The sequence below is a fragment of the Rissa tridactyla genome, chromosome 4 (assembly GCF_028500815.1).
Source record: "Rissa tridactyla isolate bRisTri1 chromosome 4, bRisTri1.patW.cur.20221130, whole genome shotgun sequence".
NCBI classification, from domain to species: Eukaryota; Metazoa; Chordata; class Aves; order Charadriiformes; family Laridae; genus Rissa; species Rissa tridactyla.
The window spans coordinates 44,730,883-44,750,175 of NC_071469.1; the positions used below are offsets into that span (position 1 = coordinate 44,730,883).

General features: G+C 46.0%; 1 protein-coding gene across 4 annotated transcripts in view; it reads right to left on the reverse strand.

The window, feature by feature from the left end:
* The window catches only part of MAPKBP1 (mitogen-activated protein kinase binding protein 1), a 101,170-nt gene that overhangs the window by 43,674 nt on the left and 38,203 nt on the right, over positions 1-19,293 (reverse strand). For all 4 annotated transcript variants that reach the window (XM_054198143.1, XM_054198141.1, XM_054198145.1 and 1 more), the window contains exons 4-5: positions 2,869-2,931; positions 2,185-2,242 (exon numbers count right to left, since the gene is read on the reverse strand). In XM_054198143.1, the coding sequence (XP_054054118.1) occupies positions 2,185-2,242; positions 2,869-2,931 (121 nt within the window). The remainder of the gene's footprint in view (positions 1-2,184; positions 2,243-2,868; positions 2,932-19,293) is intronic.

Sequence of the window (19,293 nt, forward strand, 5' to 3'; positions counted from 1 at the left end):
AAACTCAGAATTGTGCATGTTTTAATTGTCTTGTTCAAAAGCTTTGCCAAGTGACTGCTTGTGGCTTGGGAAAATGCCGTGGTCAGATTTTACTGCAGTTGGTACAGTTCTCCCTCCTGCAAGGCAGAGCTCAGGTCTCAAGTGGCTGGCAAGATGTTGCAATGAGCTGAATCAGCTGCTCTTCAAAGGAATTCCTGTACTTAAACACATACACACACGCATATGTGTGTATGTACATACATACATATATATATATATATTTCCTGGCACCTTAGCATGCACCCCAAGACCTTAACAAATTGGATTCATCTTCCGTCATTTAAAAAAAATGCTCACCAAAAGAGAGCTCTGTGTGATTCCCATGGATAAAGAATCTATGCTTCCATGGGTAGAAAGGGTAAAACAAAAGAAAAGAAAAAAAAAAAAGAGAGGAATAAAAGAAAAATAAATTCAATTTTCCTCTGTATTTGAAATATACAAAAGACATTTAATATGTAGGTCAGCCAAGGACTAACTTCCATGGTCTCCTTCCTGAAAAGCCAGTCATGCAGAAAACTAAGGTGTCACTAGGCAGAATTAGCACGAAGCTGCTAAAACTGAGCTTGACAAAGTGAACTCAGAAAGCATTTCCCTATGGGACCATCCACAGGACAGAGGCTGAACTAAGATGAGACTGCTGACACCGGCAGGGGACACTGCTACACCAAGTAATAACTCAAATATCAGACACGTGGGAGGATACTGAAAAGAGAAATGGTCTTACAACAGGGCATGAGGAGACATGTTTTGAAACAAGGCCAAAAAAAGCCTTCAAGTACAAGTATAACTGGAAAGGCTTTAAAAAAAAAAAAAAATCTCTAAACTTGCCATTTATGCCAATGAAGTTTCAAACTGAAAAGTTTGGGTTGTCAGTTAGAAAAATACCCACTTCATTTTTCACATCTTTTCCTACCCCACATGAAAAGAATAGAGCACCAGACATCTGAAAAATAAAAATAAAAGCGAAGGCACCAGAATCATCTGAACTGAACGCCAAGGAGAAAAAAAATATTTATTATATATATTATAATTTTAATATAAAGGGGTTTTATTACATTAAAATTCTAGAGTAAAGAGGCATTAAAAAATACAGCTATAAAACTTCATGCTTTCACTAAAACGTTAATAACAACAACAATCTCTGATGCTCCAATGGAAAATTTGTGCTTACTTTTTTCTGTGCCAAGGTAGCCTCCATCCCAAAACACTGTTGTTTCTATCCTTGGCCTGATCCACACAGGATTCAGGCCCAGCTTGGGAGCCACCCAGTGACACGGCAGCTGCCATCACAGTGGCTGCACTAGGGACCTCTGGAGTGAAGAGCCTCTGCCTTGACAGCTCCGACACGGGGCTGGGACATTCTCCTCCATGGCTGAGGCTCAGAAGGGGACCTGTTTCACACATGCTCCCTCCCCATGTCTTACAAAGGCACAGAGAGTAGTAGTAAATTATCATTATAAGAGCAATTACATTACATATAAGAGCAAACTGAGCCCAACCATACAGGGGACAGTCAGCATTTCTGTGGATTTCTAACATCCAGCAATTCCAACCTCATGACACATAGCCCGCATCTTGAACTTCTAATGCGGAACAGACACACAGTGCACTCATCCTTACTCTCCCCCTTGGGCATGTTTGGAAAGGGGAAGCAATTGTCGCCCCCAGCCAAACATACAATGCCAAACCACAGGCACCAGCATCTTCTGTTGCTATTCCTAAGGCTCCATTCCACACACACTTTTCACTTTTTCCACAACACTGTTATTGGCTTCAACTACTTCCCGAAATCCTAAAGGGACAATGCTAAACTCAGACCAAGATTAAGGACCATCCAAGTACTCTTCATTGATGCTACAGAACACCCAAGCTGAGCGTCCTTCCACTTATTTTCACTCTACCTTCAAGCCCACAGACGCCATCTCAGAAGATCCATCCCCCAGGGTGATAAGAGACAAGACATTGAAAAGCTGCCAGCAGGAGCACCCAGAGCCACCCATAACCCAGTAGGTCTACCCAGAGATGCAGCACTGAAATAGATTTGCCTGTGTTAAGGCAGCTCACTGGCTTGTTTCTTCCAGCATACCCTCTGCCCTGATTCAAAATACGATGGACAAGGTGTGCGCCCTCTCCTCTCACACTTACCTCTCCTGTAACCAAATATTTTCCATCTGGAGAGAAAGCAAGCGCTGTAATTGTTTTCCTAAAACAGAGAAAAAGATACTGAGAAACATTTCCAACATGTGATTTCATTTCAATACGTCATGGCCAGGGAGTAGGTTGGGACGAACTGGGAAGAGGCTAAAATCAAATATAATAGCCCGACACAATGGTTTTGCTTTACCAGAGGCCTAACGCTTGCCATGGGGATTCCCTGCTGCCTAAGTCTCAAGCAGCAGGCCTACAGCACCACAAAAGTTCCAAAAGTCAAGGTTCATCCTTATGCCTTTATTCCAAATGCAGAACCATATCCTAGTCATGGTTTCAATAATAACGTCATAGTTTCAGGTGGAGAAAAAAAAAACCAAATCAGATACCACGCAGTTCTGGTAAGACCATGTCATGCCTCTTAGCAGTTCCTGTGGGGCCACAATGTTTATGAGGTGGTGTCTTGTCAGCAATAGCACCTCACATTAGCAGCAACAGGACCTCACATTAGAAGGAGCTGGCATCAAACCAGCAGGCAGCCTCTCCCCGCCCCCCCCCAAGGCAGGTCTCACTGAGGGGATTTAGCCTGTAGCAACAGCAGCTCCCACACTTCACTCAAGCCATAAAAACCTTGAAATTCGCCTCCCACAGAAAGCAAACCCAGCTTAAAGCTTCACTCACCTGGAACTGTTTAGAATATGGTGTTGCTTATTTTTTCTAGGGTTGAACAGCACAACAACACACCTAGATGGAGGAAACAGAAGAACAAAAAGAGTTGATGTGACCATGTGTATAAAGAAAACCAAAGAGCTATCCCTGCTGGCAGAGCAGCACCAAAAGCAGCCCCCAAAAGATGTTTCATCCCCTAACCTCACAGGCTCAGCTGAGTTTAACCAGAAATTACAAAGGAAAAGAGCAGCCCAGAGGGGAATCACAAGTCTCTCCCATGTTTAGGAGCACCATGTGCTAGTACCATAAATAAGTACCTTTCTAGCATCTGGGAGCCCTGAGTCTCTGATTGCTCAAGCTGAACAGAAAGGTTAACCATGAAAGTTTGTGCAATGGCCCTAATGGATTACATCCCCTGCCATAAAGTGACCCTATGTACTGGGCACCAAACCAGCATGCCTAGAACAGAGTAAGAAGGTCAGGAAGAAGGAATGAGGGGATCTTTCAGTAAAGCTCTTGTGGGGAGGAGAAGAAAGGGAGGTAAAGAGCTAAATTTATGTGCCTGGCCGTAACACTAGACAGGAGATAAACCATTGAGTATAGCAGAAGAGGTGGCAGGCCAGTTAAGAAGTGAGACATATGATGCCAAAAACTACTGACCCAAGGGACGTATCCAAATAAACAACTTGCCTAGGGGCTCCACAGAAGTCTCTCAGCAAGATGAACTACAAAAGCAAGCGGTGGTAAACTCCTGGTAAGCAATATAATCACCTCCACCAGGAGTAAAACAGTCACTGATTGGGAGGGGAGGGAAGGGAGGGAGAAGAGGCCCCACTTCCCCACAGATCTTGCCCATAGCACATTGCCTTGGTGCCTCAGCCCACCCTAACAAGCCTGGGGCAGTCCTGGGTGCTGGAGCCTTCCCCACTCTCCACAAACACCCTCCACACACGACAGCATTAGTCTCATAGCAGAGAGCAGTAGCCACCGGTAGCAGAAAATGCATGGCCATTAGTGCCCCCTCCCAAAAAAATAGCTGGTAAGTGACTAAAAGGAAAGGAAAACTGGCCTCAGGTATAACAGCAATTGCTCTAATGACCTTGTGCCCATCTCTCACCTCACCTCTAAAACAGAAGTTGTGGTTTTCGCCTGTCCCTCTGCTAATACACACTGCAAGTGCTTGGAGCGTCCTGGCTCCTCCTCCTCTGCGGTGCCAGGGGAGTGCTGTGGGATGCCCCTGCTCCACTGCCAGCAGCCCTCCCTGCGCTGGGGACTTCCCTCACGTCACCATCGCGCTGGGGCTCACCCGCAACGCGCCAGGCTACAGACATCAGTCAGGGGGAGAAACGTGAGGACAGAGAAGTAGAGGAGTTGGCCTGAAGCAGCCAAGCAGAAAGGCGAAAGCTGAGGCATCACAGAAACCCATTACAGTACCTCACCTACAGACCTCACCAACGTTTTAACTGAGGCAGGGTACACCCATGAGCCAGGACTAAGCACACCTAGGCACCATGCTGCCCAGGACAAGAGCCACATTCTTCCAGGCCCCTCTCCGCGCCCCCAGCAGCAGGCAGGGCTAGCAGTGCTGCAGGCAGGGCTTAGGGCTGACAGGGACCTGCAACGTCTCTGGCACCTACTCACGTAGCCCGGGCAGCTGACCCTTCCCTTGATCTGACTGGGCTACCCTGCCAGAAGTGGTGTAAATTTTTAAATGGAAAAGAAAGCAGAAAGGAGAACTGACACCCAGACCTTGAGTTCAGAGTCCCTGGATGAAGCTGTTCACGCCCCATTAACATTGCTAGCTCAAAGCAGACGCGGTCAGCGGGTACTGAAGCTTTAACCTCCAAAGCACCAACTATTCACAAGACATGAGCCCTCCCATTAGACTATTCTCCACCCATGCCATTCCATTTACTCTTCTCCACTCACGGCCTACCCAGAAGGCCAAGGCAATAAAGGCACCAAACTTTCTTAATAGTTAAGGCAGACAGCCATGATTGGAGAAGTAATCTTGTGGAAGAGCAGGGAAAGCATAAATAAGCAGGTTGTTCAGTCTGGGATTGATCCTTCTGCACTTTTTACCCTGGGGATCCATTCTGGAGAGTTTCAAGTCAAAGCTATGCTATATATTTCAGAGGGATTAGTGTAAAAAAGCAGGTGGTTTGTGATCCATTAACAAGTCAGGGGAGGTTAAGCCTCGCAAATCACGAGATATGAAACAGGAAGTTAGCAGATGTGAAAATCTATCCAATCCCAAGCCTCTGGCTAATCAGAAAAGCAAAGCAAAACCCCATTATGTGGAGTTGGATAGGGTTAATGGATCAAAATCTTGCTGAGTTATGACAGGGATGAATTGTGCTCAAAATAAGCTTCAAAAAAACAGAAAGAATAAAGGAAAGACACGAAATCCTGGTAAAGACTTTCCTGTGCAGCTGTTAAATTTGTTAGTGTTTTATTGTGAGGAACTCTGCAGAAAAACAGGACTTCAGAGAAGTGAACGCAGTCTAAAAACACAGGAAAGATGCAAAAAAACAAACCATGGTCTCCAAACCAGGCAAGAAAACAAACCACTTCCTAGAACAGTATAGTGAATCACGAAAGTCCAGGGCTTTGCCATTATTAACTTACATGACAGAGCCTTTGGCCACTTACAATCATGAATTTTAGCTCAATTGCACTTGAGTGGGCTGTCTGCCAGCAGGCTTCTTCCCCGCTTCCCAGCCCTTGGCCAAGTCCAGACCCCACAGCGAAGGTAAGAACCACCCAGCTCACACACCAGGGCAAATCGACAAACCAGTCCAAGAGCCACATGGCTTCTAGTGCCAGAGTGGCCTTCATAAACATGGATATTTTAACTGTCTTGAGACACCTCTATGCTCGGTTCACTGAGTTCGACCCATAATTAAAAAACTCTATCTGGAAGGGGCTGGGGGGAGGGGGAAAGAGGGAAATAAATCACAGTGTCTCCTTACCGGTCAGCAAGCATTAATTTATGCCACAAAAAGGTAATTTTAACTTGTAGACTTGGCGAAATAAAATTGCACGTGGTTATGTTGAGTTGGAAGCTAACAACTAACATAACACGCTAATTAGTTATGACCCTCTGTACCAGTGAAGTCATTTATCCAGGATAAACTAGACTTCTAAACTTGTTTTCTTAAATGAGCTGCTACTCAACTGAAGCTACCCCACTGCTATGCTGTCCCATGCCGATTTTCCACCATCACTCTCCTGTCTGCCATATACAAGGACAATGAAGACTCCAGCCAACTCCAAGGACACGTTACCCAGAAGGAACACAGGCCACAAATCGCAAATCTTACAGTGGGACACAGATATTGTTCTGGGAGTCAGGAGCACCTGACTTTGAAAACTGGCTCCCTCTCAAAATGCTTGGGAAGGTGTCTAGTCCATTCCACCTTAGAGACCACATCTCCTCAACGAACAGAAATTAACCATTTCTAGCACTTTAATCTCTTCCGAGTGTTAAGGGTGGCCTCAATTGCCTGCTCAGACACTTACAGCTCAGCTCAGTGTGGCCACAGAGCAGCTCCCTCCATCCCATACAGCCAGCAAGTTGTTCTTCAGCGGTTCCCCAAACAAGGTGGCTCAGAGCCCATCAGTACTCTGGGCGTGCTCTGCTTTAGCAAAGGAAATTGGTGTAGCAAAATAAAGGGAATGGAGACAATGAATGGTCAGATTGCTGACCCACCTACTCCACGCTGCCTCCAAGTCCAGTAAGGCTACCAAGCCCTCAGGAGACTCCAAGTGTCTACTTGTTTCCGTTTATGCTAGCTTTAATCTTGCAGCAGTTAAAATAATAAAAATAATTACCATGGAAAATTAATTGCATACAAGAGCATACACCCATCTATCCATCCTCCACCTTTGTCTGCTCCTTTATGAGACTGAATTCAGCATTTTACAGCCAGAGGGATGGAAAGGACGCAAGGGAAAAGAGCACTGGTGGTTTTGTTCCGAGCTTCCAATTGTGGATGTAGACCAAGCAAACTATTTCAAACCTGCATTTCTATAATGGTCACATCACCTCTTCCACCCACCCCACCCCTTTCCCAAAACTAAGCTTTCAAAACAAATTCAAGTTCTCCAGACACCTTTGTCTGAGGAGACCTTTTTAAAATGCTAGTGCCAACATGCAAGACTAGCTCCAAAAGCACCTCACATGGGACCTACAGAAAGAAACACTGACCCTGGCACACACTAGCTGCTTAGAAGGTAAACGTTGTTAACACCCTTGTTTCAGCACAAACCCTACCTCCCTCCTCTGCAGCTGCAGGCAGCACTTGATGACTACAGCAGCTTTTTAATCCACAAGTACATTCTGATTTCCAAGACATTTATAGAAACTATTCACTGCTGTATGGATTACTGCTGTACAAACCATCTATCAGCCAGCTGAGATCAAGTGTCCTGTTTGTTTGCATGCTGGTTCCTGCTGAGGCCATTGGCAATGGCAGATGTATTTAAAGGTATTATTTCTAGGTCTATGATGCCACCCAACAACCTTTAAGTACACCTTCCTGATGCAAGCAGCTTTTAAAAACAACTTGGCTGTGGAATCTCTCCCAGTTCTCCTCTTTCTTGTGGGACATTCAGGTAACCTCAAAGACAAGGGAAGGACACAACCAGCTCTCACAGCAATGTCAAAAGTTTTTACAGGCAACTGAGCTCTCTCCATCAGGGAGCCCATTTGGGTCAGCCAACAAGAAAATGGTGCAAGGTTCCTTGCAGAGCTTTCCAAACCTCCATGAAGGTACAGCCTTATCTTATGCGTGCACCATACATGCCGATAAAAAGCTGATGTTGTTTCAGGGCATGGGGGGGGATGTTTCCATGGAGCAGTTTCCATTTATTCCACCAAGAGGAAAAACCCAAAATATAAAAAAGAAGCAATTTCCCTAAGTTAAATATAGGGGCAGGAACGGAGAGGAACTGGACATCACTATCACATTTACATGAAGTATCTGACTCACTAAGTCAGCAGCAGTGGGTCAACTCCATGCAGCTCCCCCCACCTCTCTGCTCTTCCCAAAATTCTAGTTCCTTGGCATTTTACACTTCTCATTGTCCTCCTGTTTCCCTGCACATCCCTCTAGTCTCAGCTGCCTTCCCCCCGCCACCTCCTTCTTCAGCACGCTGGTAAAAACCAGATTTGTGCAGAAGTCAGTTTTCCTCTTTCCTTCCTCTGCAGGCCACAGGCTCCTCCAGAGTGCTTGGGAAAATTAAAAGCCTGTGATATAGCATTCCTTTCCAAGCTATCCATCAACTCAGTGTTGCCCTATCTTGTGGGACACGTGACTAGAGGCAGAGTTTATGGGTCAAGTCCTCCCCTCCTAAATACAAGCAGCCTATGCTATGAAGAGGATGCTGTATGGAGGAAAGAAAATTCCATTAAGACATAAAAACAAACGTTGGCTTTCTTTTTTTCCCCACAATATATTCCTTTCATGCTGCTGCAAGAATAAATGAAAAGAGCAAACAGTCCCGTCCCTTCAAAATCAGTCCATTTCTCACTTTCTGGCCCATACTTTGCTCTCTTCCCCCCACCCAAAGCAATTCAAATGAAAGCGTAATAGCTTCCTACGCACTAAATGCACAAAAAAGAAAAAAGACATTGATAAGAACAAAATCTTTTTTACACTGCACTGGTTGCCAAGGGAAGCTCAATCAGACTGTCTACAAAAGCTGGTGTTAATTTTCTATGTGGCAACTCTTCCTGCCAGAAAGCTTCTTTAATTCACAGCCAGTACTGGGAGTGGGTTAACAACGAGGCGAAAGGATGTGCACACTGACTATGTAACTGAATAGGTATTTTCATGCAAGTTCTATTAATTATATGTATGCTGAGAAGAAAGATGTATCTGTTGAGAGGTTACGATTTGGGTGTCGCTGCCTGAGCAGAAAAGCCTTCTGAGCTCCCTGCACCAATCCATGATCAAGAAGACTGGAAATATGCAGTTAAATTCATGCTTCAGAAACCAACACAGGCTAATGGAAAGCCACGAATACTGAACAAGAAACCTACTGTGAAAAAAAAAGCAAGCAATACATTTAGTGTTGCTAGACTAATAGTGCAGGAATTTCTGATTGCCAACTAGGGACATGCTTGTTCTGTTTAAAAGACTGCGTGGCACCCCAAACCTGCAGGAGTGGGAGCTCAAACGCACCACAGAACAGGCTCTGCTCCAAAAAAACCACAAGAAGAACCAGGCCAAACTAAAGTCCAGTATCTTGTCTCCAAAAGCCCAGGCCTAGGGAAGAACAGGGCAGATTTTAAGATACTTGTCCAGACTCCCAGCCTCCAGAAATTTGATACTCAGAAATATCTTAAGCCAGTGGGCACCCACACACAAGAAGAGGGAGAGCAGCGCAGTAAATTGAGCAGAACTGTCAAGAACGATTTGTAGGGATAATACCCAAAGGGACAGGGGCAGCCTCTGCTCCCCCCACCACGTCAGCCTATTGAATTCACATCGCCCATTGCACTGACTGAGAGCGCAGACGTGTCCACTATGAAGGGAACACAAGAAGAAGGATCCCAACAGCCTCTCTCTGTCTCTGCCCAGTATCATTTGCTTTGCACAGCCACAGGATTGTGCTCCAATTACTGTCCTCAGCTGAGGTAGGTAACACCAGTGACAGCTCACTTCCCATTCAGCCTTCAATGGACTGAGACAGAAGAGCAAGGCATGCAAGAGAACAAATACTACATCCCCAAGTATGGGAGCTTCAAAATGCCCACCACCCCTGGAAAAAAAAAAAAAAAAAAAACAAAAAAAATCAGTGCCTATGTGATTTGATGACATTCAGAAAAACAGGCAACTTGCTCTCCCCACCACCTGACGAGGATGCTGCCATCCTCGTGATCTGGTGCTGCCAGAGTGGTTTGTGCCTGTCTGCATGTATAGGCTCTGCTGCAGATGAGGGGACAGGGTTAAGTGCCCAAGAAGCTCCTCCTCAGCTCCTGCCCTGCACAGGCCCAACACAAACTCCTGCCGTGCACGGCCAAGAACTTGCACTGGCAGCTCTCAACACCCCCTTTACACCTGGCAGACTGTATCTTTAAAACAACCAGCCACATCTCTGACTTCAAGCTGCAGATGGCAGAGAACAGATGCACAGATCTGAAAAGACACCCAAAACACTTTAAAAAGACTCAAAAAAAAAAAACCCAACCCCAAGACATAAATGGATTAAGAGATCCAGTAAGGAGCAGAGATTGTGACTGTACACTGACCAATCCAGGCCTCTCTTCTTGCATACAAATAGATACCACTGAAGCTTCTGATTTACCAGGAACACAGAGGAGAAACCCTGCAGGAGTCGTCCTGCCCACCTCCTGCCAGAGTGAAGGTGCTGCTTGCAATGATTTCTAGCGGGTCCAGCTGATCTTACTGCAACATATCCTTGCCCCCCTGAAACTACCACACATGCAAAACTCCATCTTAGCACGGAAAGCTAGGTTATTGCAAGGTCTCGTTTTAATGGGGCAGTGCAGAAGAGGCGGAGGAAGAGTCTTAAAACTGGCAACCCTTCTGACACTGGACAAACATGAGGCAGAGTGATGATTCAGGAAAACAAACTCAGACTCCACACTTCGCCCAAAATGAATGTGGGGACAAAAGATAGCTCGAGTCCTGTCTCCTGCCGGGTAAGTTGTACGCAACCCCACAGCAGCCACGCTGGAGCCAGAGACACAGCGGCAGTGCCCTCAGGAGAGTGATGGCTTTTCACAGAACCGCACAATAAGGAGGCACCTTTTCTGGGAGGCAAAGAGCTAAGCCAGACGAAGATTGTGAAAGACCTGTGCAAGAAGAGCATGTGGGGAAAGCAGAGGGGAGAAAAGGGCTCAGAGGAAAACCACAGAATTTAAACCAGCTTACCAACTGGGAATCATTACAGTTGCAAGGAAGATGAGAAACATTCCAGTTAATTGTTATGGCTCATGGCTGCATAGTCACCAGTGATTCAGCAGGAACTTCACCTTCAAAACATCCCGATTCCTTTTGACACTCCAAAGCCAGGAAAGGAAAAAAAAAATCTCATGGATGAGAAACCAGGAATAAAACTGTGCCCCAGCAGAACTGGGGACAGGCCATCTCCCCTGCCTTGCAGAATATCCCATCTCTCCTCCAGCCTGCAGCAAAGGTAGGTGGAACAACAAAGCCACACAAAGTGGCCACTGCACATACACACGCTGAATTGCCTGTCAGCTTGCATGTCTGAGAAGCTGCAAAGAACATAAGGCACTGATGACAAACGCATGTGCACACACACATATATATGTGTGTATACGTAGGCATATATACAGACACATGCATACCTATGGCTCACGGATGACTATAACACACATAGAGAGTCCACATTTCTCCCACCTTCTCTCCAAAATTACTCCGTTCCCTAGGGGCAGGGAAGCAATGCCAGCAATACACCTACATGAAGCATTAAATCAACTGGGCTGGGAGTGGGAGTTGCAGAGCTGCATTTTATTTCAGCACTCTTGGCAAACACCCACTGAATACTGTAAATGAGCAGCAGCCCCAGGGGCTAGAGCAATGGGCAACTGATGATAGGAAGGCTGGAGGAATAAAAGGATCACTGAGACAGTTCATGACAAGAAAATGTGCTGATCAGTCGGACAGGAGAGACTGAGAAGCAGTAGAAAATGGAGCCTTGAGCAGAACCTGGCTGGGCCCAGGTGTGACCAAGAGGGACGAAACAAAGAGCCAGAACACAGATGAAAACCTGAAGAGCTTTGCATCAGGGCAGGGAATGCAACTTTTTTCCAGGATGGATGAATCACAGCATACTATGTTAATTCTTGAGAAAGGACTTGTCTCCATATGCTGAGGTCTCCTCCCAAAGTTATGGCTGTCACAGGCACATCAACAAGTAGAACAGAACAACTCTCCGTTCTGACAGACCAGCCAAGACACCTGCTTTGGGGATCTCTTGCTCCCCAGTTGTGCTCCACCCCTGCACTTGCTCTCAAGAGCCTGTCCCTCTTTGATCAGTGACTGGCTGACAGCCCCAGATTTGCCATTCTCAGCAACAGGCTGTAAGCTTTGTACTGAGTCTAAAAGGCCCGAGGCTTCCTGGGCTTGCTCACTCTGAACTTTTCTTGACCTGCCTGTAGCTCTGTATTACTTGGTTGAGCTATGACAGCAATTTCTCTAACTGACCAGGTATCTATGGCTAATTTGTTTTACTTGTGTTTATCTTTGTGTGATACAACCATAGTTTTATATAAATAACAGTAACAAGCAGTTATTTTATGTAGACTGAGATATTTACAACTAACATGACGATGTTGTGGAGAGAAATGCAGGCATGGTATGATAGCAGAGACCTTGAGAAGTGGAGGGCGGGATGCAGTGCAGAGGAGTACAGGCATGGGATGGTAAGAGATGAGGCACATGCTTGGCAGCGGAGACCCCATGGCTGTGAACAACTCACCCACGGCCCGTTAAAGAAACGCAGACCTGGAGCTGAACAAAACAGGTTACAGAGGTAACAAAGAAAACAAAGAAATAATACCCAACATGCATGAAAGACACCATACACAGTGAAATCAGAAGCATCATGGAGCTGCAGACCAACTAAGAAACAGACAGATGTGAAAGTGTGTCAGCAAACATATAAAAAATGACCCAGTGGACCCTGGAGTGAGGAAGAATCCAGCAATATCCACATCATACTCCTCCCAGTGAAGGGCTACAAAGGCTTTTCAGTTTTCACTACAGTATTACCCTCCAACAACTGACCTGAAGATCCAGAGGAGCAACACAAGGGTGAGCATAACACCAGGAAAATGAATAGAAACGAAGAAATGTGTTACGGTTTTAGTTGCATTACCACAATTATTGAGACTTTTTCCATATAGAAGTATTCTAACGTATTATCTTTGTTTTCCTGTAATAATTAGTGGTAGAATAAAATGATTCTTGAATTAGAGTGTTAAGAATTCAGTTATACTAACAATAAATTCTTGCTTTTTTTATTTATATATACAGGCTGTGTGTGTGTATAAGGGGTGCTTCCTCTTTGCCTATAAACAACACCGAGCATAACAAAGCCCAAGGGGAGTGCCTCAGAGAAAAGAAAATGCACAGATCTAGGGGAAGAGGAAGCAATGAAAGACAAGCTGAAGAAAAGAAAAAAAAAAAAAAGGAAAGATATTTAAAAACCCCAGGAAAATATCAGTTCAGGGGGAAAGGCAAGAAAGATAGAGATAAAGAGAAGCGAAGTTTACAATAAAATTCCTGCAGAATAAATCAAATCTGCCATCAAGCGCTGAGCAAATTCAGCTTTCCAGCCCAACAGTATAACAAGAGAAGATGGGAGCTCTCTCTGAAGGCACCCTCCTTGGGAGCAAGCAGCTCCCTGCAGAGGTGTGCAGACCCAGGTGGGCTTACATGGGAACATCTGGCTCTACACTTCAAATCTGCACAAACTCCTCTGCAAGAGCAGTTCCCACCGTGCCACAAAGCCTCAAAAGCTGAGTGTTTTCGTTTAAAATCAAGTCTGAAAAGAAAAACACATCCCACTTGCAAGCAACTGATCGACACCTCAGTTTCCAGCAGCAAGTGCAGCAGTTTGGGAGCGGGGAGAAAGATCTATACGTCAAGCTAATCATCTAGGGCAGACGAACATGACAGTTCATGGTAGATGCCCCAGGGCTTTAATTGTTTTACCATGAGCAAGCAGTGTAGTCAATATTAAAGTGGCACCAATCAAAGGGGCAAACTAAAAAGTAATACAATTTAACTCTCTCCCCCTTGTCATCTAATTAACCTTCAGAAAGAAGCAGTCTGCCTCCCAGCCCCCTCCCCACCACCATCTCCCTGGGGAGGTTCGCCACACTGAGGGTAAGGCGCAGGGCAGGCGTTGATCTGCGTTCCAGAGCAGACAGCAAAAGCCCTCACTGCGGCAGGGAAACTGGAGCAGCTTTTCCCCTTGAACGCTTCAGTAAGCATAATCCCTGCCATGTATCTGTAAGAGTATCAGAGACAAAAAAAAAAAAAAAAAAAAAAACCACACACCAAACCATAAAACCAAGCCCACTTCTTCGAAAGCATGGAGTTTAAGAATCACCCGCTCCAAATGGTCAGTTGTTTTCAGCTCCTCTAGGCATGGCAAAGCTCACAGTTGCCTTGGGCAGCAGGCTGCCAGGGCCAGCAAAAAGGCAATAAAGCCTCCTGCCAGCCCTGCCTATTCAGATCCGTAGGAGGTCAGGCTGGCAGGTGCTGAAAGGAAGGGGCAGGGGGAAGCCTGCTTCTGCCCCCAGCTGCTGTCGGTGCCACAAGCCATGGGAAGCCTGCCACGGCTCCCAGGCCCAAACGCCCAGAGCTCCCATTAGCTCCCTGCCCCAGCCTCGCTGCTTCTCAGAGCAGAAACAGCGCAGTCGTTGCTAGATGGGCAACATTCAATTCTGCCTATGTTGCCTTTTTAGAGACTTGTGACAGCTCTAGATTTAATGGAAGATGAAAATTTACCTCTCTTTTCCTGTATCTCAGCATAATATAGAGCATTTTAAATGCACTAAAATTTTTCTTCAGAAAAGCTAATGAGCATCAGTTGTCAGGAGATCTGAAAGGAGAAGCAATCATGATAAAACCCACTTTTGCTTTCTCATATATCTACATCTCTTGTCACAGAGAAACGTGGCCAAGTTAGAGTCCAAGACTAAGAAGCATTAGGTCAGCACTGCAAAAGCAAGGCAACTGACACTGAAGGCAAGGAAGTGGCTGGTATCAGCTCTGTCGGTCCTTGACTGTCAGCCGAAAGAACCAGGCCCAGCTGCACAACAGGGCAGCGCACGTGTGTGTGCATTGCAGGGCACGGCTTCCAGCGCAGGGCACGGCTTCCAGCGCAGGGCACGGCAGGGAGGGCCAAGTTCCTAAGCAATAGTCAGGGCACTTCTGGGCAAGCTTAAAATAAACAAAACACACTGCTCCCTGGAGCTTCTTAAGATATCCTAACATGATGCTCTTTCACCTTTAACTTGTTGCCTGTCTGAGACTGACTGAGATCTGAGACCACCAGATTTTCCAGAAAGAGGAAAAGGATCGACTCCGTGTTGGTCACACCTGGTGATGGGACACAGCCTTTGGACTGTATGTACTTCTTTTAAGTTAAACTCTACAATTTGTGTGAAGGTTGCCAGGAGACACAGTGCCTGTTTTGAGATTCTTAGAGAGGGTGGAGCTCAGCTGAGGCGGCTGGTATCTCATTTTCATCCCAGACTTTGCTATTCAGTCCCCATTCCCCCCCCGCCTCGCTCTTATGCAAGCTCAGGACTTGGCTCACGAGCAAGTCCTGTTGCCGCATCAAGGCGCTGGTTGCTAGGAGGTGTAACTGCTGGAGAGATACAGAGCAGGTAGAGGAGAGAGCAGGTTGCTACCTGCAGGTACATGGGCTTTTGGGCACTCATGCCCTATGACAACCCCCCTCCTTTCTCAGGCAAACCCCAGGGGGCTGCAGAGCTTCAAGCTGAGAAAAGGCCTACATATTTCAAAATAGCCAAGGCAGCATGAGTTTTGCAACCACTCCTCTTCCCTGTTCCACTCGCACGCAGTAGCTTTCCAAACCTGTCAAAAGCTTCCCACTTGCAGAGCTCTACCAGAGTGTTTAGCTCTGTTATTAAATAAAGCAGACATGGTTGTTCTCTCCCTTCAATTTCTTTGCACATAAACTGCAAGTGACCCTCACCACGGGACTGCCTTTTTTTTTTTTTTTTTTTAAATAGTGATTTCCCTTTAGTTCACATGCTGGTTAATGGGATCAAAGCACAAAGTAACAAACTAATCATCTACGTGGGATTATTTCTAGCTTGCCTCCCAATTTAAAAACCAAATTGGTACAACTGGCACAGTGAAAGACTGAGGACAGCCAGCATTTCTCTTAATAAGGCAGGTTAAAGTCAGACATGACCAATATAATCATTAAAACAGCAACTGTTGTAGCTATTCTGACAGGCATGATAACACGCTCCCTTGAGGGAACTAGAATATTTGCCCTGGAACTAGGATGGAAGCAGTAACAAGCATGTACTATATAGTTCTCTTTAATATGGTTTGTCAGGCAACCCAAACAGCAGCAAATTCACAGGACTCCTTGGAGAAGCCCTACCTTTCCCTCCTCGCAACCTCAGGAATCCTGCACAGGGAAGCTTCAAGGGCAGTTAAGCACTATTTCTTTGTCACAAGAATTTTCATTGCAGCCTTGCAAAGATAAAAGCATTCCCATTTCCCTGCTCTCACTTTCTTCATCAATAATATTTTTGGCAACGGCAAGAATTCACACTCTAACATAAACTTTCTTGAGGGCTCAGCTAATACTGCTGGCCCCCCAACACACACTGCACAAGCAGTGCCTGGACCTGCCACACCAGTTGTGTGACACAGTGCAGGACTGAAGCTACCGAACTTGACTTACCCTACCCACACTATCAAACTTTATTTACAGCATCACACACAGAAAGAAACCCCCCAGGATTTCCATCACTGGAGATGAGAGCACATTCATGCTGCCTGCATGCACACTGCAGGCAAGGAGCCTTCCTTAGCCCAGAATACGGGTCCTGCAATTCATTCTTACACTAAAAACCATCCCCAGCTTCCTTGTCAGTTAAGCACCAAAGTTGCTTACAGCTAACACAATTTTGTGCCGTGCCATGAAGGGTCAGAGTTCAAAGGTATATAGCATGGAAGAGGAGACAGGTGGAACAAGAAAAGTTTTTACTTATTTCTTTGAAGTAATCAAAGAAATTGCACGTAAAAGTGCTCTGATGTTCAAAAAAATGCAAAATGCACCACTGAAGACATGCCTATGCAACCTCCGTACAATTTCCTTCTACAAAACTATTCTAAGAGCATTTATTTCCACCTCCACCCCATTCTGCTCTCCTCTCTCTGTCAAGAACTGGGCTTGCTCCGTGCTGGGAACAAGTACAAAGGAGGACACAGAAGCAGTGGAGTCAGCAGCATCTGGTGTTCTCTGCCTTAATCATGTCCTTAACCTTCTGTGCATATACCTACCACAATGGCACCTGAGCTCATGTCCCACACGTGGAACCAGCTGTGGGATGTTCAAGAGCAGCAGCACACTGCAGAGGCTCTTAAGAAGCAGCACAATGTGCCTTTGTGGACTCTACTGCCTTGAGGGGTGGCTAGCATATGATGTTGGGAGAAGAGCGTCCAAACTAGCAAGGGTAAGGTAAGGGTACAAGACAGCACTTTTTAAAGTCTTTTTTTTTTTTTTTTTGTAAGTCATCTGTTTAATACTCAGCTCCTGTTATCTACATCTCTATAAAGGAGAAAATAGAAAACTGTTACTCTTATTTTTAGAAAAAGGTGCAAGCTGGGAGAAGCAAAGTGATTCTCTCTATCATCAAGTCCCATGGTAGACTTAAAATAGAGAAAAGAAGTCTCAGTTCTCCGTGCCCTACAATACATTGCCTCTTCCCCATTGCTGGCTTTTTTCAGAAAAGTCTTCCTTGTCCTTCAGACAAACTCTCACTATCATCCCAAAGACAAAGCAATATACAGAACAAAGACAGAACAACATGCTTCTGGCAAGATCCCACCTGCAGTACTGTGTCCATCTCTGGAGCCCCCAGCCCAGGAAAGACATGGACCTGTTGGTGCGGGTCCAGAGGAGGCCCAGAAAGATGATCAGAGGGATGGAACACCTATCCTGCAAGGACAGGATGAGAGTTGGGGTTGTTCAGCCTGGAGAAGAGAAGGCTCTGGGGAGGCTTTATTGCAGCCTTTCAATACTTAAAGGAGGCTTATAAGAAAGATGGGGACAAACTTTTGCGTAGGGCCTGTTGTGATTGGACAACAGGTAATGGTTTTTAAGTAAAAGAGGGAAGAGTTAGACTAGGTATAAGGAAGAAATTTTTTACTATAAGGGTGGTAAAACACAGGAACAGGTTGCCCAGAGAGGTGGTAGATGCCCCATCCCCGGAAACATTCAAGGTCAGGTTGGACAGGGCTCTGAGTAACCTGATCTAGTTGAAGATGTCCCTGCTCATTGCAGGGGGGGTTAGACTAGATGACCTTTAAAGGTCCTTTCCAACCCAAACTTTTCTATTATTTTCCTGCCCCCAACTCTGTAATTTTGAGGGTGGAGAGGGGAAGAAGGAATACAGTTACCAGCTCATCTCTGAACTGAACCCAGTTTGCTGCTCAACTCAAAAGCAGGGTTGCCCATATCCTAGGGCAATGTTCTCAGGCAATTTGTTCTGGGGAAAGGCACCTGCTCCCACTCATACACTCCCTCTCTCCACAGAACTCCTGGTAAACAAATTTGTGAAATGTTTCCAAAAATGTTGCATTGCAATTGGACCACTCCCTTGAAAAATCCTCAATTCAATCTAAATGTCAAAAAACACCGGGCAATCTAAACAGGTCAAGGCTTCCTGTTGTGGCTTTTAGGGGGTTGTTTGGGGTTTTTTTTGTTTGTTTGTTAAACACCAGCAAACTCTGCTACCAAGGGTCCCAGACTTCAACGTCAATTCATCCCTGAGCCAAGAGAGTGGGTACTGCCTGTCAACAGGGTGGGTCCTCCTACTGGAAAGGCTGCAAGAGGAAGCAAAGATTGCTGCTCCTCACTTGTGGGGGTTCTCTAGCAACACCAGGATGCAGGACACTCATACGCCGAGCACAGCTGCAGAGTCCAGCCCTTTCCCAGTGCCTGACAGAAAGAAGCACAGAAGCATGGGCACAGACAGGCTCATCCCAGATAGGATGGGGTGGACAAAGGAAGCGTTTTAGGAGAAAGGGCTCATATCACATGGCTTCTGTAGAAAGACGGGGGATAAAGGGGCACGTTGGTACCCGGCAGCTTGAGGGAGGATGTATATCAGGGAGGGAGGGAGGGAGGGAGTATATCAGACCTACTGCTGCTGCCAGATTCTCAAATACTAAGTGTAGGACAAAGCATCACATTTCATCCCTATTTGTCCAGAGGCTGTAGCAGCTGGCTACAGAATAGTGATCCACTCCCTTCTAACTTGAAGGCTGATTAGCGTATGGCACTCTGGAGAAGTAACTAGAAGTTCCACGTACATCAAAACAGCAACTCTATGTACAGCAAAACAGCAGCTTGTCTCAAAGGGAGCTGGCAACGCCAAACATCAGCACTGCCCTGACTAGTTTTTCAATACCAAGCGCGACACAAGGTACAAAGTCACACAGGGACTGAAACCAAGCATCCCACAAGATTCCCACTGTCTACCACAACCTACTCCACTGCTGGCAAAGATCACACTAACCACCTCCCCAGCCAGCAGCTGAGTTCTCCAAGTCAAGGGCTCGCGTTCCCAACACCTTCCTTCCATCAGTCTGGCAGCACCCCAATGCTGCAGTCTTCAGCGCACACAGCAGCACTTCTGGCACAGACTTGACACAG